The 26,462-nt window shown below is 33.9% G+C and overlaps 1 protein-coding gene across 1 annotated transcript; it reads right to left on the reverse strand.

The window, feature by feature from the left end:
• Window positions 1-7,048: 7,048 nt before the first annotated feature.
• LOC136233779 (alpha-farnesene synthase-like) lies at window positions 7,049-23,677 on the reverse strand. Its single transcript, XM_066023470.1, has 11 exons — window positions 23,528-23,677; window positions 22,329-22,587; window positions 16,619-16,707; window positions 16,393-16,517; window positions 16,225-16,325; window positions 14,571-14,629; window positions 13,444-13,874; window positions 11,446-11,664; window positions 10,255-10,405; window positions 8,750-8,998; window positions 7,049-7,719 (listed from the first exon to the last, which is right to left on the reverse strand). Exons 1-11 carry the CDS (start codon window positions 23,654-23,656, stop codon window positions 7,411-7,413), a joined length of 2,121 nt encoding a protein of 706 aa, XP_065879542.1. The 5' UTR covers window positions 23,657-23,677; the 3' UTR covers window positions 7,049-7,410.
• Window positions 23,678-26,462: the final 2,785 nt, after the last annotated feature.

Raw genomic sequence — 26,462 nt, forward strand, 5'->3', positions numbered from 1 at the left:
ATTGTGTAGAAGTGATATTAAAGTGAATTTTGGATATGTTATACCCATATATGTCTAGTTTCAGGTGGTTCAAGAAACAGGGCATTTGGTTTCATATAGAGATAGTTATGGCAGAATGTGTGCAAGTAGGTCATATGATGATCTAAGACAAAATGATTAGATTGCATGAACTTTGTGGAGTTAGTGTCTTGTAAATCATATAGCATTCATTAGTTTATATTTTCATTATGTTTATGTTATAGCTAATTTTATGAATGTTATGTGACATTAGGAGGACAAGGTGCAATTGAACGCACACCCGATCGTGTAGAATAGATCGAACTGAGTGTGACAGTAAGCATATTGCTTATATATGTGTATGAATGTATTGTGCCTTGTGACTTGGTGAGTGTGAGATGTGGTTAAATCTGATGTGAATGATGTGAATAATGTTTGAGTGTTTGTGATACGTTATGATTGATAAGAAAGTGATATAATTGAGTATGTTGCAGTGTTATAAGTAAATACGGCATGTTGAGCCTTGTGCACATACTGGAACTGGATAATGGTTGGATTATAAATGAATATGAGCTTGCTTAGATGGATATGTGAAATGGTCCAAGTTGAGAGTGTTATCCGAATATTGTGAGCTGGAAGCACATGTGTTGAGATATATGAGTACGTGAGTTGAGTTTAACTCCTCCGTAGCACAGATGATTGTATTCTAAATTTAGTGAGCCGGAATACAGATTAGACCCAATGACCATTTTATATATATTGTCTAAGTATAGCATGACCTTTCTAAAATAAGTATTACTATACTAAGTGAAACAAGTGAATATCTTTCTATTGAAAATTCTAACTTGGTACTGATGACATATTTTGATTTGTGCTCTTTACACTACTTTTGTATATACATATATGCGTAATATGCTTATTGAGTAGGCAACTCACCCCTTGCCAACCGTTTTTACAGGTTAGGTGGAGTTCTTCTTGTTTAAGGTCGCACTGGCAGTGTCAGTCCATTCTCATCTAGGCATTTTGGGATCTTGTGATGTACTTTTGTTTTGTAAATCCTCTATGTAGGATAATGACTTACACGTGTATTGTAAATTGTAAATGTTTTCTCTTATGTATAATATGTAAAGTTTATATGAGATTGAAGTTTATATGATTGAGAATTGAAAGCATGTCTGTAACTGATATTGTGTGAGATATCATGTGATCCTATTGAAAGGGGTTACATTTAGTGGTATCAGAGTGGACCTACTTTCCTAGGGATTAGGTTGTGTATGACTTGGTTTGGATTCCTAGGTTCAGACCACATAATCATGTTTTCTTATTCTAAAGCATGTTGACATGGTCATGTTTCATGTAGGGTTATGAAGTCCGATGGTGAGAATGGACAATCCGGTAATGTGTCTAGTCATGGTTCAGTTGGTCATGTTCATGTGTCTGGGAGCTCAGAACATATAGGAGCTTCAGGACATGCAGGTTATCCTCAGGGTTACAACCAGTTTGAACAGATGATGGGAATCTATTTGGCTCAAGGTCAGCCTCAGCCACGTGTTCAAGCTCGTCGAGATGCGCCAGTCTTTGATAAAAAAAATTGAGAGACTTAAAAAGATGGGTGTAACAGAGTTTGAGGGAAGTACAGATCCTGATATAGCTGATAAATGGTGGGCCAAGATTGAAGATGTACTTGAGAACACAGAATGTCAACTAGACTCAATGGTCAAATATGTTTCTAATCTTTTCAGTGGAGAAGCTTTAGAATGGTGGAGATCTATAAAAAGAACAAGAATTAGAACTGAAATAACATGGGATATTTTCAAGAAGTTGTTCACTAATAAATACATACCAATGATATATAAAGATAGGAAACAAACAGAGTTTTTAACCCTTATGCATGAGGATATGTCTGTGGCTGAATACGAGCTTAAGTTTAACACTTTAGCCAAATATGCACCTGCAAATGTGGCTACAAAAGAAGTAAAATGTCGTAGGTTCGAACATGGTCTACACCCAGATGTTAGAATGGGGATTCATGCATATGAAACTAGCTTTAGGTTGTTAGTAGAATCTGCACTCAGACCTGAGGAAATTGTGAAAGATAGAAAACAACTTTTGTAAACAAAAGGGCTAGATATGATACAGAGGGCCAGTCTAGCAGGCCAGCAAAATGAGAGATCGTGTACAACAAGGTAAAAGACCTGATATTTCTGTGGAAGATGATGGGACTATGATGATAGGTAGTCGATTATGTGATCCTAGTGAAGGGGGTTACATACCTTATGATGTCTCATAGATGGGCTACGTATAGGCAATTGAAATATACATGTTATTGAGCACATTTCCACGTGTGAGTATTTAATTGGCTCATGAACCGTAGCCTTTTCCCTGTTCCGTGATATACGATGCATCATCGAGATTAGGAGTGTTCTTTTGGGATCCGACATTGCTACTGGTCCACGTGTCCAGTTAGTTATGCTTTATGATGAAGCCTTTTGATTGGCACACGTGTCTAGGTCCAAACCTTTTATTCCATATGATATTAGGGACAACACATCAAAGATATAAATCATATCCTTCTCGTAAGTCGAATCCCGTTGAAAAACTGCTATAATCCATTCTTCATCATCTAAGCTATTCCGGACATTTAGATCGAAGTCATTTCTTTTTTGCAACCACACATATCTATAAATCTACGGACAAGATGAAACTTTTCCGCTCTTACTAAGACTGAAAAAAGAATAAATGAAAGAAGTATAGCTAATAAATGTAGATCTAACGGAAAAAAAATCCAATAAGGATAGATTTCAAAACCAATAAGAAAAAATAAATCTAAAGCTAAAAACTAAATCTAAAACATATATTGGAGGAGAAAGAAGGAAGACAAGCTTCTTTCTTCATCCTCTAAGTAAACTTAAATAGAAGGTTAGAACGGAGAAAGAATAAGGAAAAATATGAGAAGGGAGCAATAGGACGGCGACAACAGTTAACGTTCTTATGTTAGTTTAATAATTTTAGAGTGAAGGTATTGGCGGAGCTTTGGGGGCTTTTCTTTGGTTTACAACTCGTGTGGGGTAAAGGTTATCGACGGGTTATTTTTTAATTGGATGCGTTGGTTGTGGTTCGGATGGTGAGTGAGGGTGTGGAGAACCGTCATCGTTTCTATGGCTTGTTTCAAAGCGGAGGGAGTTGAATGCTCGAGATTGAGATGTGAGGTTAGTTCATATTTTCCATGAAGGGAACCGTATTTCTGAATGAATTGTAAACTACGCATGACGATTGTCTTTGAGTCTTCATAAGTGTGATGTACCTCATGCAGACATCCAAAATCTTATGTTTACTGACATTTGTGGTTCGTGTCGTCCTCGGATGACCCGAATCTAGTTGTTTTTGTTCCTTTCAGTTTGTTTTCGTAGGGCGTAACACCTCTATTTTACAAAAAAAAAAGAGTGATAGTTGACCTATGTGCTTTATAACAATTTCGTTCATTTTTGTTGGTTTTTTTAACTATATTAATAACACAGTAAATATTTTAGTCAGATTGACAAAAAAAATCTATGGCCCTGTGTGGTAAAGGGGTTTTAAGGGTAAAATTAGAGGTTTGAGCTACTTTAAAGGTTTTGACTAGTGAAACCTCTATATCTATCTATCTATCTAACTATAATATTGAAATCATTTGAAGCTTTTTTTTTTTCCTGATGTGTCATTTTTTAAAGATATGTGTGTAAAAATGAGGTGTTCATTGTATATTGAAAATCCTTTCAAAAAAATGTACATGAAAAACAATAGATATAAATATATATAGTGATGAAGTAAGTGAAGATCTCTTATTCAAGAGTCATCAATTCGGGTCCCCGATGCCGGTCCCTCTTCGCGTCCAGGCCTACCCCGTCGTCTCCAGGCGAGAGCCTTGGCCTGGGGGAATGGAGCGTGAAACCCATCCCCGACTCCATTGAAGGCTTATAAATACTTCCCACCCACAACCTCATAAGGGCAACTTTTTTATCTCTCTAAGGACTTGGACTTTCTCTCTCTATATCACTATTGCTAACTTGATCGTCTGAGTGTATTAAGGAGACCGCTCCTGGCGTAGGTCGACCCACAACATACGGTGAGTTTGACTCCTCAACATTTGGTACGGTGAGCATGGACCGAACATTCTTAAAACCCTCACTTCTTCTTTCCCATATTTTGACATGACGGAAACCCTTCAACCTGTGGAGCCTATGCCTACTAAGAAAATCATGGGAACCAGCCATCCTACCTGTCAACAAGATCTCGAAGCAGCAGCCAACCGCATCGCCTTCACGGATGATGTGACGGCCAGCTCCTCCACGGACCTAGACCAAGATCGATCGACACAACTGTTGAAAACCTTGCAGCAATTCTAGACGACTCAGAGCGGCCAGGTTGAAGTCTAACGCCAGATGTTAGCCACACAGATGACTATGTTGGAGGACAACAATAGTATCTGGGAATTCCTCCAACTCAAGCACCAACGCATGCCAGAGCCAACTACCCTTGACCTAGAGGAGTCTAACGCCCCCCGAATTAAGAGCAACCAGCCCCACAGACCTCGACGCCCCCACCTTTTCGCTAGGGCGATCAAGGCGATTGGGAAATCCGTTTCCAGGGCTTCCTAGATAAGAAGGCCCTGGGAGGCGTTGTGGGAGGGAGCATCACATCGAGCAAAACTCCCCTAGTCCAACGAATCATAGAGGCCAGCTTCCCTAGGAACTAGAAAACACCCTGACTTCCTCTTACACAGGGATCGAGGATTCCAACGAGCATTGCGCTACGTTCATAAGCATGATCAACCTCTACTCAAAGGAGGACCACATCATGTGCAAGCTCTTTCCTATCATGCTGGTAGGCGAGATCAACATCATTCGAGAAGGGGCGTCATCCCTCCCTCACCCAAGCCCGAAGAAGCTCAAGGGGCCATAGGGAGACTCACGAGTTGTCAGCCCTCCATTGCAAATGGCTCACAATGAAGCCCTCATCATATCCTTACCCATCAATAACTCTAGGGTCCACCGTATCTTGGTAGACACGAGCAACTCGGTCAACCTCTTAGCTTGGCAGGCACTTAAAGCCATGGGGCTACATAAGAAAAGGCTATAAGAGATGACCTTCCCACTAGTCGGACTCACCGATATCAAGGTACCTATCCTAGGGACCATATCCATCGGTGTGGTTTTATTTTGAGGCTGTCAACGATCGTTTGAGGTGTTGAGTAGTCACTGGTGTTAAAAAGTGTAAAACTTAGTGGTCATACCGTTACGAATTGAAGTTCAGTGGCCACAATGTTAAAATAGGTAAAGTTTAGTTGTCATTGGTGTAATTTACCCATTATTTTATAGTTGAGATGTATGTTTTGTTCTTAATTATACTATATTTATACTCATTAATGAGCTTGGGAAAAGCTTCAATGAATCTAAGTGATAAATAGAGATATTATTACTTAAATGTTAGGTACATTTTGTTGAGAACTATGAGTGTTTGATAAAACGTCTCTTAGAACTTCATGCATATTGAAATTTCAAGACAACATAGACACATGGTTTTTGCTATTTATAGTGTTAACTGACATAGAAATAGGCTTAGAACTTTTTTTTTTTTGATATTTTTTTTAAGAGGAGGGATTCGATACCAACTTGCTACTTCTAAAGTATACCAGTTGAGCTACGCTCCTTTAGTTGCTTAGAACTAATTGGAAAGTGACCAACCTAAGTTCTATGTTATCTTAAACATCCATTGATTTGAACAAGTTACAAACTTTACTAAGGAATAATCAATGTGATTTCCTTGAGATATAAGGAATAATCAATGTGATTTCCTTGAACCTTTCCTACCGTCCGTTTGTTCAAGCTTTGGAAGGTCTTATTGAATCGTGTGGATAGTCCGATGACTCTCACTAACCAAACATCATTTTCTATTTCTTCAGGACAAACTAACATTTCCTCAACACAATAATTTGCTTGAGGATGAGCTATAAAGAATAATGAAAAAACAAGGAATTATGTGTATAGTAATTATAGTTGTATTGGAATATAATTAGCCATATAGACTTAACCAGTATAAGATTTCGGTTTCAAAATTGTTATTACATATACATGTATGTTGAGATTATGATTTTCTGATTCAAAGTTTGTTATTTGACTAAGTTAGTTTTAATGAGTCTTTATTTGTTAGTGAGATAATTAGTGGAGATTTTATTGTTTGCTTTAAAATCTCCTTTATTTTTTGTGCAGAACATTGACAGATTCAATAAAATTGTTAGCATCATGTTTTATTATTAATTTCTTTTATAGGCTTTCTCAAAAAATCCCAACAATTGGTATCAGAGCCTTAGTGATCTTCAGGTTGATCTGTGAGTATTTTAAGGAGAACTCAACCATGGCTTCCAGAAAATGAACAAGTGGCTGAGCGAATTTTCTTTGCCAAAATTTGAAAAGAAAAATTGAAAATTACTCGGTATGGTAATGGTGAGAAGCATGATCAAGAAGAAAAAGACTGCTGTCACAATGAGAAGCCTCACCATTTCAAATGCAAAAAGTTACAGAAGAAAATGTCAATTTGACATGTTTTGTTGATGCATGAAGAATTAGTATTTTGATGTTGGAGAGAAGTGCTCCAATTAATAAATGAAGGCGGTGAGAAGTGCACCGAGAAGCCACGCAGAGAAGTGCTCCGATTACAAGATGATGGAAAGTACATCATATGAAAAAAAAAACTTTAAATCAGGAGGGAATGTTGAGATTATGATTTTCTGATTCAAAGTTTGTTATTTGACTAAGTTAGTTTTAATAAGTCTTTATTTGTTAGTGAGATAATTAGTTGAGATTTTATTGTTTGCTTTAAAATCTCCTTTATTGTTGCATTATAAGTCTATAAAAAGGCATAAATCTGTATCTTTTAATTGTGCAGAACATTGACAAATTGAATAAAATTATTAGCACCATTTTCTTATTTTCTTCTCTATTCTTCTAAAAAAATCGTAACATGTATTTCGATTTAATATACATGAGTGAGAATTCCTTCAATTATGCCAATGATTGGCAGAGTGAACTAAAAACACAACAAAACTGGAAATAGTTTGAAATCCATCATAAATTGAGAAATTTACTTAATGGATTGACCACGAAAATGTCAATTCCCGAAGAAAGACAATCATTAGAAGCGTTGAAACAACAAGATGCTTACTAGCTAATTAAGATGTTCATAAAACCCACATGACCCTTTTTTTCGTTACCGCATATATTAGAAATACACCTTACTGACATATCTCAGTAACTTTTTCTCCACTTCTGATGTAGAATTCAATTCATTTCTGTTGCTATGGCTATCTTTTATATGTTCAATTCTTACTTAATTTTTCTACTCTGACATCACCAGCTACAAATCAGATTGCTACACCTAATGATCGAGATTCATAGGATGAACTAGGAGTGATAAGATTTGCTTCTTATTTTCATGTCCTTGAGCACCAAATCCATCTCCATTTTGGTACAAGTTATGAGCCACTCGAGCCATATTTGTACTAATATTTAAAAATAATTGCATCTGATCATCGGTTGAAATATTGGTGAAGCATTTTCCATTTATTTTCTTCCATAAATTGTTAACGATGCCCTTAATATGTTTTCTAGCTGCTTCCTCCGAAACATTCATATCTTTCATATAACATAGTATTGAAGAAGATGCATCTCCTCTCTCTTGTTCTTCCTGCATTCATTACAACAATTGTTAAAAACAAATCCACAATGGTCACGGACCTCCGGGACCAGTGTAGAACGTCAATCGATTCCTAATATTGTATCAGAGTTTCTTAGACGAATAGTTAAGAGTTCAAATGCAACAATACCACATACTAACACATGATAGAGCGGATTTATATTGTGCATGCTTCAAGTCTAAGAGGCATTTGCATGTGGAGATATGTCGGATATAATAAATATTGCTTCCACACTTTACCGACCAGTTTAACCTTTTATGTCAATTAGTATTTGTTCGCAATTAAGTTGCTAATGAACCAAGTGACCCAAAGTTTAAGCTGATAAGGTCTTGTGTTTGAAGCCTTTACAATACAGACTTATTTTACTATGTGTTGAAATTTCTTTTAATAAAGAGAAGGGTTAATTATAAGCAGATGCCTTGTGGTTACACGGATTTGCTGATGGGTACCTATGGTATTTACAAACGCAACCTTTGGTTGCAAAATTTTGCATTTTTTCACTTTGCCAAATTTGGCCCATAACGACCTCAAAATGAAAATTTTAAAAAATTAAAGTTGTTTAGTATCATATTTACTATGGAATCATATGTTTTTATTTTTCAAAACCATCATTTTTTGAGTTTTCTCTCTCTAAACATTAACTTTCTCTCTCATAAAAAAGTAACGTCTGAATGATCTCAAACCTAAAAATTAAGAACTAAAGTTGCTTAAAATATCATTTAACTCTTTAAAATTTTCAATTCGAGGTCCTTATCGGCTAAATTCTGACAAAGTGAACCCAAATGCAAAATTTTGCAAACCAGAGTGTTGGGTTTGAAAAAAAATACCACAACTACCGATCTGCAAATGGGCGAAACCAAGAGCATTTATATGTAATTAGCCTAAATAGAAGTTATTAGTATTCAGATCCTCGACCACTTGGTCTAAGATGCTCTGATACTATATCAAGAACCCTTTATACGGCTAGCATACAAAAACGCTAGAAGAAGATTATGGAGTTGTTTTAAGAGAGATAATTACCACGGAAGTTCCCAAATCGTTGCAGAGCCGGATTATCAAAGAAATATTGTGTATTAGATCTTGATTTCTTCCAAGAAAATCCATGGTTTCTTGTGTTACTCTATCCATGATACAGAAAAATGAATGAACAGAAAGGAGACTGCCTGAAGATGAAATCCGACCATTATTTAAATACTCTTTCAATGATGGTGTATGCCCCTTATTAAACCATTTTGCTTCTATCAATAGTGATTCACAGAAATCTCCCCACTGAAAATAAAATAGAGGTGTTAATACGCATTTTCATGTCATAAATTGTATTATATGATTTATATATTTCATATAATTTACTCATAATATTTTTTGGAAAGTGTTTATATATTTCTAACCTATAAAATAGTAACATTTTATATTCAAACGTTTTCGACCTAGAGCAATTTTGGATTTGACAGTCGACTAAGTGTCATGTTTTAAGAGTTCTGTTGCTTGGTTCCAAATTTCTCCGTATATCCGAAATTGCTCTAAGTTGGAAATGTTAAAAGACATATTTTGGGCTAATTACTAATCTAGCCCATTTGAAGGGTCAATTAACATATTTAACATACTTTCCTTTTACTTTATGGATCTAAACACTTTCATCTACATTGGACAAGAATACCCTTATTTCAATTGATCTTCTCCATCAGACTCAAACTTTGTCTCTTGATTTGTCTGAAAATCCTTTTGCTATTGCCTTCGATAACGCCATCGAAGCAACGCTATAACACCTTCTTTATCTCGGTTTCATATGGAGGATTGGAAAAATGTTTGGAATCGGAGCAGAGAAGAAACACATGGATGAAGCCATTGCAGCAGACAAGGAAAATTCATCTTCTCTCTTTCATTCTCTTCTGCATCTCCTTCGTTCTTCATTTTACATATATATTATTTAAGTACACGGTTACTTAGTTAAATGTTTTTTTGTTGAACCCGTCATTTCCAATTTCCTTCATTTTTGTCGAATCGGTAGTTGCTCCTGTCGCATTTGCGACAAAACAGTCATCACAAATGAGACAATTTTCATTGCAAATGCGACAATTTTCGTCATAAATGCAACAGGAGCAACTATCGATCCGACAAAAACGGAGGAAATCGGAAATGACGGGTTCAACCAGAAAAAATTCAACTAACCAACTGCGTACTTGAATAATTTGTATGTAAAATGAAGAAAGAATACTTACATGAACTTGAAAAATGTATGAGTATGCTTAGATCTTGGGTTGAATTGTTGAATTTTGTTGCAAGAATTTGAAAAAAAATTGAAAATGAGGAGGTTGGGGGAGATTAGGGTATTTTTATCCACAATGGATGAAAGTGTTTAATTTGGTAAAATGAAAAGAAAGTGTGTCAAATATATTAATAGACACCTCAAATGTACTAGATTAGTAATTATCCCATAAATTTATATCATTAATTTCTTAGTTAGATAAGTAATAAAGAATATGACCTTAATCATATGAAAGGAAAGAAAGTATTTAAAAACTTACCGCTTTCTTGAGGTGAAATTGCGTTGGAACATAATCCAAGCCCTTTTGAGTATGAATCTCAAGTGCCATTTCATTAGTAATTTTGTAGAGTGCTTCAAGGCATATTTGCATACATTCTGGTAGCTTTTTAACTTCACCCCCAATTTCCCACCTGAAATTTTAAGGGTCCAATAAAGTTTTTTTTGAACAAATTCAATTGTGAATGATGTATTAGCTAATAGCCCGGGGTAGGAGATGGGAGTACAAACAAATTTAAGGGTGTCAAATCTTTTTTTTATTATACAATATCTAAATAAATTATTTTTATTATTTATTGTCAAAAATTAAGTGAATGTTAACTTTTCTAGGAAATATCTAGGGTCTAGCGGTCTAAGGTCCTCAAGGGGTTCGATCTACTATTGGGTATTACTATTTACCGCCCCAGATTGCTTATTACCGCCTCCATTTAAACAATTTTACATTTTGAAAAATGTAAAAACTACAAATTTGGATGTTGGAGATAATCGGCCAAAATTTGGCCTAGGGGGATGCCGGATCCGCCCGACCAATGGCTGGGGCGGATGCTCCATCCGCCTAGGCCAAATTTTGGCCAACGTAAAATCGTAAAAATTTTAATGATGAAAAATACTATCGTTCAATTTTTTGTGAGAAAAAATGCAATTTTTTTTTGTAATTTTTTGTGACGAAACATGCACTATCGTCATAAAAAATGTGCATTATTTTCATGATGTCTTTGATAAAAAAAAAACGTAAATTTTAATGTTTCCAACTTGTAATCATCCATTTCCAGGGTTCGGGTTATCACACATCAATTATTTTTAAAATTTCAATTATTGTTGTTCGGGTATGTGATTTTGGAGAGAGAATTTTCAGTTTTTTTATCAAAATTATGAGAAAAGCAAAAAAATCTAAATGGCGGCGGAAACTAGTAAAAATGGAGCGGTATTTAGCAACCCACTATTTTTATACAATATTTAATTAAATTATTTTTATTATATAAAAAATTAAGTTAAAAGTAGTTTAATGTTTCATTTTGTAGAAACATTATTATCATTGTTACGTGAAATTAATTTTTTTGAAACTTTTATTATATGAAAGTATTAATTTTTTTTTTAATGAATATGATCCAATTTTTTCATTTAGCACAGAGCCTTAAAAATATTTAAGACGGATAGTATAATATGAACTAACCTTTGAACAGCATTGGTGAAAATTTGTAGCTCTTCCAAGGCACCATAAACATCATAAACATCATCAATAACTATTATCATAAGAACCACTTTTGTTAGCCATTTTCTCAAACTGCTGTGCTTGGGCTCAAATCCAAGTCCTACAGTGCAGATGAAACATTCTACCAATCGATCCCTCGAGAAATTCATATTCTCTATTAGATCCAAGTTTCTCCACCACCTGATAAATACATTAAGAAAAATTAATTGTCAATGGAAATTTCCGTTTTTAAATGTATAGTTTCCGTCGGTAAATCCAATCTATTCAAAATTTCAAATTAATTTCGCCATTATGGATTTTGCGACGAAAATATCCGACCTTGATGTTTAGTTTGAAATGAAATATGTAACTTTTATCCTATGTTGCCATGCTTGACGGTTAAATTACATCCATGGTCATTGGACTTTACCTATTATATATTATCAGGCCCGTCCCTAACCATGAGCAGGAGGGGTGCCTGCCCAGATCCCAATGATGAGGGAGGGTCCAAATATAGTAATATGCTTTTAATTTTACTCAGATTGAAAAAAGATACAAAATTATGGGTAAATTACATATTAATCATGATTAGACTAACTATTTACAACTATCCGATATTCTAAATAGAATTTCTTAAAATGTCAAGTACATAAGAACTAAAATTGGTTTTAGCAATGTCAGCATTTGAATTTCTTGAGTTTGTCAAAACAATATATTGTTATCCAAATATTTCAATTGTTTTTTAAATCCTCTTAAATATGATAGTGACCGTTGCATTTGGTGAAAAGAAGTTTTTTGAAGTTAAAATTATTGAAAAGTTATTTAAGTTCATTAATGTCACAGGAAAATTTAAATGGTCTACGCTTTTTATGTATTGAGAGAAGTATGTTAGATCATATTGATGTAGACAATATTATTAGTGATTTTGAATCTAAAAATGCTCGTAGACATTGTTTTGTATGAGAAACTGGGTAATTAAAGTGATATAAAATGTTTTTTCCATATGAAATATATTTTTTATTAGATCGTTCGTTAAGTGTAATAGAAAAAGTATCATTTTGAAGAAATTTTTCTTTGCACAATTAACTTTCATAATTTAATTTTCACTTGTACTTTATTTATTAGGGCCCTCATTTGGTTATTCGCCCTTAGGCCCTTAAAATCTCGGGATCGGCCCTGTACATTATGGCTATTGAATTTCAATTTTTAATGGTATTGCCACTTAAATTTACATTTAGCCACTCAACTTTAACTAGCTCCTCAAAATTACTGTTAATGACCTCAAAATGAAAATATTCAAGAATTAAAGTTGTTCAGAACGACATTTACCATGAAATCACATTTTTTATTTTTCAAAAATCATCTTTTTTGGAGCTTTATCTCTCCACAAATTCACTCTCCTAACAAAACAATATTTTCAAAAATTAATGTTCCTTAGAATACCATTATTAACTCTTCGAATTTTGTATTTTGAGACCATCAATGATCATTTTAAGGCATTGAGTGGCGACCAGTGTTAACAAGTGTAAAGTTCAGTGACCCCGTAAAGAATTGAAGTGGCCACAATGTTAAAATGAATAAAGTTCAGTAGCCATGAATGTAATTTACCGGCTAGAACTTTTATCATGGAATTGTTTTTTAGAAGCATAATTAATACTCACTTCGTTCCACAATACATGTCTTTCTAAAGAACTTTTTTTGTTCCACAATACATGATATTTTGTTTTAATCTATGCACATTAATTTACTTTTACCAAATATACCCCTATTTAAGTTGACTTTTTGCTTTGGGAATAGATAAAGTCACCAGTGGATCCAATTAATACAATGGTAACAAAGTTTTTTACTCAAAATTAATTACATTTCTTAATTAGTGTGCATTAACCTTAAAAGACATGTATTATGGAACAGAGTGAGTAAATACTACCTTGAATATATGATGCAACCAAATCTAATTTTTGGTAAATTAATAAATAGTACCTTGAAATGTCTTTTAAATCCTTTTGTAGTGTAGCTTGGACAATGTTGAAGTTAACCTTTGCCAAATCAATAAGACATGTGCTTATGTTTTTCTCTTGTTGGTAATTGTCAATTTGCCATGCCACGTCAAACCATTCTGACCTCCAATGAGATGGGAGCTCCAAAGAATGAAGCACGTGCTTTGAAAGTTTGGAATATTCCATAGACTTTAAGATTCTTGTTGAGAAAATCTTAGCATCTTCTAACACTGATTCACCTTCTTTAGCTAGATGCGAAGCCTCAAGAAGTTCGAGTATACTTGCAATGTCCAAACTTTTGGTTTTCATGGAGATTCCCCCACTACAAAAAATAACACCTTCAGAGACGACAAAAATCGTCCCCAAAAACATAAAAATTTGTCCCCTATACTTTCGGGGACAATTTTTTCGTCCCTATTTTTCGTCCTTGTTTCCTCCGTCCTTGATTCTATAGGGGACGAAAAACATGATGTCGTCCCCATTCTTAGGGACGACTGTCGTCCCCGTTAGGAGGGACGACTGTCGTCCCCATTCTTAGAGACGACTGTCGTCCTCGTTAGGAGGGACGACTACCGTCCCCATTCTTAGAGATGACTGTCGTCCCTGTTCTTAGGGACAATATCTCATCCCCATTCTTACGTACGACTGTCGTCCCCGTTCTTAGGGACAACATCTCATCCCCGTTCATAAGGATGACGATCATCCCCATTTTTAGGGACAATTGTCGTCCTCATGTAATACTGACATATTTTTGTCCCTACAATAAAGGACGACACACGCTCTAAAAAAATAATATATTAATTATTAATTGAAAGCAGTAAATTACTGATTTCGGTTAAGTTTTCAACAGCAACCATAATCGGTAATTTACTGGTTCGTTTTTCAACAGCAAACCATAACCTCATTTATAGACACAAATCAGACAAAAAAAATCAACAGAAAATTATTTATTATATAATAGTAATATTCAACAAAAGATGATTAGAAAAAAGGAACTAACAAGTACAAGCCATAATTCTACCATAATTCATTATATAACTATTGAGCTTGTTCTTCCCAAATAAAATCAGTTCTGATATGTTCTACCGTAATTCCTAAGATCAATCAAACCATATCCCTCTTAGCTTTAAATAATTTCATTCTTCTCAAATCCTTCTCAAATCCTTCATCTGCAAATGTACACAGAAAATATCATATAACATTTGCATTCCTAAATCAAATAATTATTCTCACTATCACTCCCAAAATCATAGGTAGCATAGTTAGTGTATTATTTTTTGAGAAGAGAATTAGTGTATTATTAACACCACTAAAATTTATGTTTTACATTGTTGATGTTTACACTGATCTTATGAGTTCTTATAAAGAAAGTGACCAGCTTGACCAGACATTTTGTACTGTTGATCTATTGTTTCTATTCACATTATGTTGTAAATAAATAAAGGGTTAAGGTGCAAAAATACCACTAACATTTTGGGTTAGGAGCAATTTTACCCCTAACGTTTAAAATAGTGCAATTTTACTCCTAATGTTGGAAGGCAAGAGCAATTTTACGCCTAACGTTGATAAATTGGGCCAATTTGAGAAATAATTCATCAAATTGTCTTCTCGGTCATGAATATTATAATCTACACTTCACACGTGCGTCATTTTCCAATCAGAGTTAATTATTTGAAGCAATGCTAGTTATTGATAATAAATTTGTACCTGGGTTGTATTTCTGAGTAAATTGTTTTTTTAATCCTAATATTGAGGTTAATTATTGAGTTGATTATTTTCCTGAGCTTTTACATTTGGTCTGAAGGTGTTGTGTACTGTCCTTTGTATGCACATGAGGTATTTTCCATTCTAGACCTATTAGGTGTTATAGTGTTTTTCCCTTTCTATTCCTTGAATGGAAAAGATGTGCCCCTGCTTCTAGGTTTCCCATAGGTTTCAGAAGGTCCATTAGTTCCATTTAACCTACCTCAAGGAAAAATAAGAGAAAAATAACATAAATAAAAGGATTAAATGAAATAACATCTAGATGATTTTTCTATTTTTCTCTTTGCACCAAATGAAGAAATTCAAAGTGGATTAGTAAAAAATTCAACTTACAAATCTCCATCCAAGCACAAAGCAAAGTTGCCACCACCACCAAGTGCTAGTAGGTCGTTTAAACACATGTAATGATATCGGTTTGCACCTATTTGCATTAATCATTAGATCAGTTTATATGCATACTCTGGGAAATGATAATTGCAGCTTATTATCGATGATAGGTTATGTAACTGCTAAAACTTCACAACCTTATCAGCTTCTATGCTATCAAGATCATAACATAAAAAATACTTCTTTTTCATAGAGGGATCACAATTTCCATAGTGATTTGTTTATGCACGTTGCCATAAAGGATTGACAACTTTGAAGTGCTTCTACTGAAATAAAGAATCAAATTGACCATAAAACATAAAAATTTGAGCAGCACAACACTTAGAACTAATAACTAATGATAAACTTAACAAAACTAATAACAAACTTGCACAACACAACAAACTACTAATAATGAACTTGTAAAAACTTCACAAACTTTCATAAAAATTTGAGCAGCATAACATTTAGAACAAATCATAAAGGCAGCATAAGATTAGAACAAGTCATAAAGGCAGCATAACACTTATAACTAAGAAAAGTAAGAGAGGAAGAAAAGAAACTAAGAAGATGAAGTAAGAATTAGAAGTTAGAACAGAACAGAGAAGAGAAGTAAAGTTGTCGAAGTATGTACCTGTTAGATCGGCAGTGCTGTTGGAGGAGATGAAGTGAAGTTGTCGAAGTGGATGAAGCCCGGAGGAGATGGAGTCTTCAAACTGGATACAGAGAACCTTTCTATCGCAATCGCATGAACTGTCAGATTACAGTTACTCCATTTTTTAACCTAAATTTCAACTAAGACCCAAAGGCGACCGCCTCTTCCCCAGAACCGCCTCTCGCCTGCGGTGGAAAGGTGGTCGCCTTTCGAATTTCGCCGCCTCCCATAACAGAAGGTGGTGGCTTGATCGCCTCGGTCGCCTTAAGCAACTATGGCTCCGAATTCTCCAACACAAATGCTATAAGAACTTTAAATATGTCATCCACATACTGAATACACATTCTACATGAATTTTACCAAAAGGACCCTAGAATATAACAGGGGAAATTAACATTAGCAGGAACATACTAGAGTCTTGCTGATGGATCTGTGAACCAGATCCTTCCACAGAGCATGAACCTGGATTGGAAAACAAAACAGCAAGTATAAGCGCATGGAACAGGAAAAAGTAGGAATTTTGGATGTTAAAAAACATAGGTCAACTAATTCTACACAACTAAAGCATAGTTATAAAGACAATAATTTGATCATTCTAGCCAGGGATAAAGGCGTTAAATGATTTGAAACATGGATTTCCTGTTCGGATATAACATCTTCACCGTGATGGATTGGTAGGTGGCATGAGATCGGTTCAGCAATATAACATTCTCCCATGTCACATCTACCACAAGGGAAAACAAAGTAGCCTAACCTAACAACATTAATGTAGCTAAAATGCCCATTATTTCACACATGAAATAGGAAAACATTTCTTGCATGAAAAACAGATAGCACTCTCCTATCTCATCTCTTCTTTCTGTTCCCTCCACCCAACAGCACATCTCCCTTCCCCGCTGCAATTGCAAAAATAGAAAACAAAGGCTAGTAATGACTGATGAGCCCAAAAGATACTTAGAAATTTTCAATCCTCTGGATCCAAATTCAGGAATTTACTCAACTGGTTCTTAAGTTTAAGGTCTACAGTATAATTCAATCATATAGCAGAGCAAAAATAATATTAATCATGATAGAGTATAGACCACAAGCTAGATATCAAGCTCATGCAAGTCAAGTAGAATGTGTCAGATAACATTGTATAAATACATAGATTACATTCTGCTACTAGCATTCTAATGCATTTAATAAAAATTCGCAAGTAAGGCTTACTCACTAAGACAAAACTAATATATGAAATATACAAATAAATAGCAATACTAGGGCGACAGATAAAAAATGATTCAAGACAAATCAAACCAATTATCAATGATGTCAAGCAAGTTGCAATTGGTATATCAAACTGGGATATTTGGTATCCTTTTGGAAGGCCATGTCAGGGTAAAAGCATATAGATAATCAAGTAAAGCATTCTATAAATTCAAAATAGTAATCTATCTTCAACAAGGCTATTTAAACAACAAAGTAAATTGAAGAAATCTGTCACTGTCATATAGCAAATTTACAACTTACTAAAAGGAAAAATCTAATCCAACCAAACTTAGTATAACAGAAAGGCATGAGCATCACACTCAAGATTACCAATCCCACACTTCTAATAAGATGATCATATTATGTGCTAACTACAATAACCACCCAAGTGAAAACCTGAGTCAACTATTATGAATCATTAAATCAAAGCAAAGCCAAATAAATGAAATGGTTAAGAATGAAAAATGGTTACCTCGGTCCTAAAATGTTTCACCTCATTCAACAACGTTGTCCTAGTTCCCTGTCTCAACTCTATCCTAAAAGATTTTACAATACATAACATCAAAGCAAAGCCAAATAAATAAAAGGGTTCTGAATGAAAAATGGTCATCTGAGTCCCAAAATGTTTCACCTCATTCAACAGCTCTGTTTAGCTCTGTCCTAAAGATTCCATCACATTGCAATCTAACTGCTTCTATGAATAATTTTGTTTATGTCTTTGTATGATCAAAAATCACATCTTGATATATAATCAATTATGTAGATAATAGTGTCAAATTAAAATGAAATTGTGAAGATAATAAATTTGAAACAGAATCTTGATATATATTCAATTATGTTAATAATATTAAAAAAAATTGTGTTCACATGGCTGCAACTAATTATTGCTTGAACATGGAATATTCAATTCTTTCCCAAATCATGAATATTAGTACTACATAGGTCTTGCATATATAGGTCAGGGATAGAAAACAAATTGAATTATCCCTCAAAGATCTGAAACATAGTTAAATCTAAAGATCAAACATGACAATTAAAACTAAAACCAGATCAAGGTTGTGGAAAAAAGAAGAAATTAAGAAATTAATGATACTATCTAGCTAGAATTATTAGAATTCAAGAAGTTTGTAGGTTCTAACAAGGTCTTAGCTTCCATCTCCCTTTCCAACCTCCAAATATAATTCAAACACATTAAAAGTTCAGTGACGGTAACTTCAGTCATCTTTTATTAGAAAAAAATGACGTTTCTACATGCTCATCCTGTGATTCTCTTAAATATTTTCTACCATCATGAAATTCGTCAAATTAAAAAACAAAAACCATGCGTTTACCCAAAATTGTTCAAAACCCTAATCAAATCAATTCACAAATTAAAAAAATAAATACCTGTTTGTGACACACAGAGCTTTTATAGTCAGAGCCACCAATGGAGGTGTACCGAATCGTAGACCGGAGAAGAAGGGAGAAAGATAGACGGGTCGGAGAAAGGGAAAGAGAGAGCGCTTGGATTGTGCAGAGACAAGTTTGATCGCATAGTGGGAGATAGAGGCGGTGGAAAACTTGGGGCAATGAGAAGTTTGATCGCATAGTGGGAGATAGAGGCGGTGGAAAACTTGGGGCAATGAGAAGAGGGATTTTCAATTTTAGAATTTTATTTTGGGGGAGTTGTTCCCGCTTAGTATTTTGGGACAAACTAATGGAAAACTTTTTACGTTTGTACCCTATTTTATTATTGAAAATTAATTTATTTTATATAAATACTTATTAATTAAACTTTGTCCCCTATCCTAACCTTAAAAAGTATTGGGCACTATATGAATTTTTGTCTCTATTATTAATTTAACAAATTATATTTAAGGACAATATAGTTTATTTGTCTCTAAGTGTTTGTGCCTAAAACTCTCTTTTTTTATAGTGCCCTTTCGGTTACGAAGTCTTTAAACACATCTGTGTTTCATCATAAATGCAATTATCAGCCGTTAGATTAGTTTGACACGTGATAGCATTAGAAATTGACATATACCAAAAACCTATGGACCATGAGATGAAGAATAGGGGTCATGGAGATCCGTCGACTCCACAATTTAGATACCGAACAAAAAAAAAATTTCTCAATATAAATTTCTATCACCAAATATGTAATTTAAGTTGATGGTTTCATTTTATTTGAATTTGTCGCGGATTTGACATTAATGACGCAATCTCTATGAAAATTTGCTATTGAGTTTTAGGCTATATTTGTTTGATGAAAAATATATATTGTGGAGAAAATATTTTTTATTTTTATTTTTCAGTGTTTAGTAAAATAAGTTAACGAAAAATATATTAGACAGCAGAAAAAATGTAAAGAAAGATAGAAACCTTTCCAAAAAGGTAAAACATTTTTGTAACACTTTTTTTTTTAAAGTGAAAATCTGAAAAAGGCAAAACAGAAAGTAGTCAAAATAGAAAAAACGTGAAAACCAAAAAATGAAAACAGAATAAACGTAAAATACAAAAACGAAAAAACATGTAAAACATCCAAACCAGTATAATGCGAAAATGGGAAAAACGTGAAAACAACAAACAATGGAAAAACATGAAAACAGTAGAACTGGAAAACGTAAAAAATGCGAAAAAACATCAAGACGGTAAAAATGTAAAAAAAATGAAAAACAAAACGTGAAAAACAGGAAAAAGTAAAAAAAAAAAATAGGAAAAATGTGAAAACGGAAAAAATGAAAAATCCGAAAAATGAAAAAAAAAAGTAAAAACGTGGAAAAAACGTAAAAAAATCCAAGAAGAACGGTAAATGGAAAAGGTGAAAACAAAAAAAAATTGAACATGGAAAAATCAGTAAAATATGAAAAAATACACGTGTAAAATGAAAAAAAAACCATGGAAAATGGCAAAAAGTCGGAAACGTGAAAAATAAGAAAAAATGAAAACAGACAAAAGTGTAAAAACCAGAAAATGCGAAAACGGTAAAAATGGAAATGCGATAAACATAAAAAAACGTGAAAAATGAAAAAAATTGTAAAAATGAAAAAAAAGGGTAAAAATGAGAAAAAAAATGGAAAAAATGGAAAAACGTTAAAACGGTGAAAATATAAAAAAAACACGGAAAAAAAAAATGTGAAAAATGAAAAAAAAAATAGAAAAAAACTAAAAACGGAAAAAACATGATAAGCAGTAAAACATTGAAAAAAAAATAGTGTGACAAAATGGATGTGAAAATACGAAAAACAAAAAAAAAAGTGAGACACAAGTAAGTGAAATAAAAAAAAAAAGTGAAACAGTAAATGAAAACGTGAAAACTGTAAAAACGCGTAGACCTTGAAAAAGTAAAAAAAAACGGAAAAATGTTAAACTCAGGAAAAAAAATGAAAAATGAAAAATTATAAAACATGAAAAAAACTAAAAAAAAAAGAGTGACAGACAAAAAAAAAACGTAAAAAAACATAAAAAGCAGAAAAACTAGAAAAAGAATTTTTTTTTTATTTTCACGTTTTTCATGTTTTTCTGGTTTTTCCGGGTTTTTTTTTCACTTTTCCTCTTTAATATTTTTATCCGTTTTTCAAATTTAATTGCTTTCGCCTTTTTATTGATTTCTATGTTTTTTTTCCATTTTTTCACATTTTTCTACTTTCAATTTTTTTTTTCGTTTTTACTGATTTTCATTTTTTTTAGGTTTTTTTGTTTTTCATGTTTTTTTCTTTTTTCATGTTTTCTTTTTCTTTTTGCTTATTATAATATATAAATGTTATTTGAAAATAAAAAGTATAAAAATTATAACGTTATATATTTTAACTTAGCGTTAGAAAAATATTTTCCTATGACATAAATAAAATTCGTAATATATTCTTCGATATCGTAGCTAAACATCAGAAAATATTTTGTTTCTTAACCAAAAAAAAAATATTCATTACTTATTCTATTTCAAAACATAATATTTTTCTAAAAACAAGGCTTTAATAATAAAAAAAAATATCTATTGTTTTTTAGTTTTTGGCTTATTAAATTCATCCAATTAGACTGGGCCATAAAATACTACATATATGAACTAATTTTGGACTTAGATCCGTTTAGTTTATCTGCTTTTTGTTTTTAAAAGTTAATTGTTAAAAAAATATTGTTTTTCCAAAAAGCAGGAATTCTGTGCTTTTATAAACAGTTACTTTTCAGCTATAAAAGGCAAATATTTTTCAAATGATTTTTTTTTTCTCCAATTGGGTATATGGACAAAAAAAAATGAGGCCCAGTTCATATGTGCTAGGTTTTTTTTTCACTCATAACAAACAATAACCGACTCCAAGGTGTCTGCTTTTACAATTGGAGTTCTTATATTAAGTAGAGGTGGCAATTTCTGACACGAAAACACGATTACAGAGCCAACCCGACTGACACGACACGATTGACACGAAAATCATTTTTCTAGCATTTATAACATATAAAACCATATGGAACATAAATATGAGATAACACGATTTTAACACGAAACACGATAATTGACGGTTCTAATATTAAACATTCGGTCTTCCATGTCATTCGGAGGACCCCAATTCACATTTGGACACGTGTATGGTGACACACGTAATAATTAAAATAGTGGGCCTCTTATAATAATTGTGGGTCTATATTACACGTGTCAAAATATGTATAGGATGTCCTCTATTTGACATGGAGAACCGAGTGCTTCTAATAATTTACCCTAAAATTGCTGCATAAACAACATTGATGATAAAATTTTACCATTTTTCATGATAGAGATATATCTACATTTCTCGAAAAACGTTAAGGGCAATCTGAACATTATCTTGCATTTTTATATATGTATATAATTGAATATGTAATACCTTGTGAAACATCATAGCCATGTAGCCTGAGTAGCCTAAAGCTCAATGCAGTGATGTACAAATTGCCTCCCATGTTGAGATCAAACGATGCCATAACCGTGTCTAGAGCTATCTTCACTTCATCCCCGAAATAGCTGCCGATGCCTAGCTTTCTGATGCTGTCAACAAGCTCGAGTTTAGCGCGTAAATCTACTGTTTCACTGAAAAGATCTTGAACTTCCTCCTTCAGCCTCTCAACTTCTCTTCTGTACTTGTCTTCCTGCAAAACCCGTATCCAAAACAATTAAACATGTCGAATTTTGTTAGTTTTCCGAATCCTAAATTACAAATTTAGCCCTACGTTTATTGAACTTGGAGGAGGGTGATCGAGAGTGATATGCGTTTATTAAGGATCGAGGAGAATACGGTAGTGGATAAGACAGAGTGGAGGGAGAGAATTTGTGTGGCTGACACGACTTGATTGCACGGTTTTATATGATGGTTCATGTTAACTGACCCTGAATCATTTCGGGATTAAGGCTTTGTTGTTGTTGTACGTAGAGGGGTCACAGGGTCGGTTGACCCCTCTTACTCCAGGGAGAAAGAAATGAAAATAAAGTTTTACCATGAAAATTTCCGTTCGCTAAACATAAAAACTCAGTCCGAAATTCTGATATTTCAAGAATTTGTGAATAATTTCAGTCCCTGATCTTTAACCCCCTCCCCCATTTTTTTTTTCTTGCTTATTTTTTGTCCATCGAACCACGAATATTTGGCTCTCGTTTTGTCGTAATTTTAAAATTAACGTTTACCAGATGTATTTTCAAGTCTAGTTAATAGAAAATGAGTTTTATGCAATAACATAAGATGTGCAATTTCAACCGTGGAGGCATGAGAGTGACAAAAACATGAAATTGCACATCTCCTGTTAATGAAAAAACCTTTATGGTGTACCGAAATGGAAACAGATACCGGGAAACAGTATTTCTAAGAAAAGTTAGCTAGAAAATGGAAAAGTACACGAAACACGGATTAAGAATAGTTTCTGTGCAACATAGGAAAAAACTCATTTTTAATTAAGGAAACTTGAAATTGCACCGTTTGGTAAATGCTAAAATTAACATTAGATTGTTGTTTTACGTGAAAGCTAGATTAGTTCGCCCCCTAATACCTATGGGGCTAAATTTACAAATTATGTGTTTTGGAAAGAAAAATCTTACATGAAATGAGGAAGAAAGAGTCAGCAAGAAATCATGTTTCCAAATGTTAGGCTTATAGTTAGCAGTCCTTCGGCTATCTGTGTTCTGCACCATGCTAAAACCATCAGAATTTATCTGAGAAGCTTCCATATTTCTACTTTTGGACAAACTTTTAGAATTGAAGTGAGTAATTAAGGGTTAGACAAGGGGATATTATATAGGCAAGAGACGAACAATTTACAACTATTAAGGATAACGTGGCACACATATGTTTCACAATTTAAATTACATAAATATCTAGAGGAACATCCACAGCCACTGAACACAGATGAGCTCATCAACTCAACAACAAGATTTGGTAAAACCTAAAACATCATAATAATAGCAAAGCATTAGGGTTTTATACCCTTCATTACATTACTACATTCCTTTAAGAGAATAGGGTAAAATAGATACAAATAACTTAATGACAAAGTAGAAAATAAACCAAATAGCAAGACAATAAATATTTAGTGGCAAAACAGTAAATAAGTTATGTGCATAGATGATAGGAATTCGTAGAACTTGCTAATGAAGTAATAACGTCACATGGCATGTGGCCTGAGGGACACGTCGTGCGGCTGAAGATTGAAAAGCCCATGTGACAAGTGGCTTGAGGGCACGCCGTGTGGATTGATCAAGACAAAAAGCGGCTCTGGCACTTCGAGGGTTCACACGGCGGGTTAAAATTAATAAAAGAGAAGCAATTGATCATGTGATCTGAGTGATGCATCGTGCAATCTTCCTCACGAAATTTCTGGATTCCCACCTAACTCACATGACATGTGTCTGACTTCAGACGTTGTGTGAGCCCTATATCAAGGCTCCTCCCCTTGATTCATATCAATGCCCTCATCATTTTCTCCTCCTCAAAGGAGTTGGATCCTAATTCTCTTATGGTGTACTTGAGAGGCACATCCAACTTGTAAGGGCTCAAGTCACGTGCATGAAAAGAGGGAGACGTCTTGCTCAACCAATTGGCGAGTGCTATACGGTAAGTATTGGTATTGACTCTATTGGTAACCTTGTACCTGCTATACTTTCACGGTTCAAGCTTGCTACTCGGCGCACTTACTAGGCGCTCCTTACTCAGATATACCATGACCTCAACCCCGGCTTCAAATTGAACATCCTTTCGGCGCATATCAATCTTGGCCTTTAAATTTTGAATCCTCACTTCAAGTGTCACCTTCAAACCATCATGCATTTGTTGGTAGTCAAGGGCTAACCTTTGAACAGGAATACTAATATTGTCCTCATTCGATATGCTCACAATGTCAATGGTATGATTGGGAACCTTCGTATAGACCATTTCAAAAGGTGATTTTCCTGTGCCCAAATGGACGACCCTATTGTATGCAAACTCGGGTTTTCCCTTGCATTTACTTCTCAATAGATTCCCCAAAGTATGTTCACCACTTTGGTCTGTCCATCGGTTTGAGGGTGCGCATTGGTGCTAAACTTCAACTATTTGTCGAAGAAAGCCCATGTGGTCCTCTAGAAATGTCTTAGAAACTTAGTATCCCAGTCGGACATGATACTCTTCGATACTACGTGTAGTCTCACTACCTCCCAAAAGAAAAGTTTTGCTATACCATTATTGGTCTTTTGGCATGGAAAGAATTGCCATCTTCGAGAATCTGTCAACTATCACAAATATGGAATGCATCCCTCTTTGCGTTCTTGGAAATAAGAAACAATGGCTATGGAGAGATCCTCCCAAACAGTAGTCGACACTGGTAATCTCATGTGAAGCCCCAAGTTGGAAGCATGCCCTTTGACGGTTTTTGACATATGTAACACCTCTCCACTAGGTATGCTACGTCCCTTCTAATATTTGGCCAAAAATAACGGGAACTCACAGCCAGAGGCGGATCCAGCCCAGGGTCCGGGGGGGTTCCGGCCCCGACTTCAACCCTTGAGTAATATTGGTTTGGTATGTGATAGTCCCCCCTAATTTTAGTTTATGTTGGCGTTTTTGTAGTACAGTTTCAATATTTCAAGATGGTTGAGTTGGTTAAGTGACATGTTTCATTATAAGAGATCTAGAATTCAAATCCCTTATACCTTATTCTTAATAAAAGCCTTTATTTATCTATTTGAATTTTTTCTAAATAACTTTGTTATTTTTATTAATCACTTTCTATATCTTCTTAACTCTCGTGTATTGTTTTTTTCTTAAATCAATTTTTACACTTTTGAGACTAAAAAAAAACTTAATTTTTACATAAAATTATACTTAGTGAAAATTACAAGAAATTTTCAATTAGAAATAAAAAGATAAAAATTGTATTTCTTAAGAAGTTACTGCCGGATTTATAAAATATTAAACATACCTACTTCTTTTAGACCGATTATTTTTAATTTTTTATTATTTAACACACCGAAACGACGAAAATTTAAAGTGCTGGTTGCTAAAAAAAACATTTGCTCAGCCCTAACGAGCTGGAGTTTAAAAATTTCATTCATCTTCGTAAATATAACTCTGACACCAATCGCAAGAGTAAAATTGGCCCCCGTGTGTAAAATCCTGGATCCGCCACTACTCACTGCTTCTAGTAAAGGTCAATGTCCCTCATTATAAGTTAATAATGAGTTGAATTATTCTACTCATTAATACAAGGGAAAATTCCGGTCACTAGAAACGTTTAATAAATGGAATTAGACTTTTAGCGATGGTTTTTTCTGTCCTTAAATCTTATTTTTGTTTTTTGTTTTTTTTTTTTATGTAATGCTATTCTATCGTGAACAGTTTAAGCTGCCTATTCATCAATAGGATTAATGAGTTGAGACTTCCATCATTTATGACATCAATCAAGTCATGGACCTCCATTCTATTCATTCACAGTTTATTAGTTTGCAGTCTCTCTTTGATTACAATTTTCATATCTGCCACAATTATTTTTCAATTACAAGA

The sequence above is a fragment of the Euphorbia lathyris genome, chromosome 6 (assembly GCF_963576675.1).
Source record: "Euphorbia lathyris chromosome 6, ddEupLath1.1, whole genome shotgun sequence".
Classification (NCBI taxonomy): domain Eukaryota; kingdom Viridiplantae; phylum Streptophyta; class Magnoliopsida; order Malpighiales; family Euphorbiaceae; genus Euphorbia; species Euphorbia lathyris.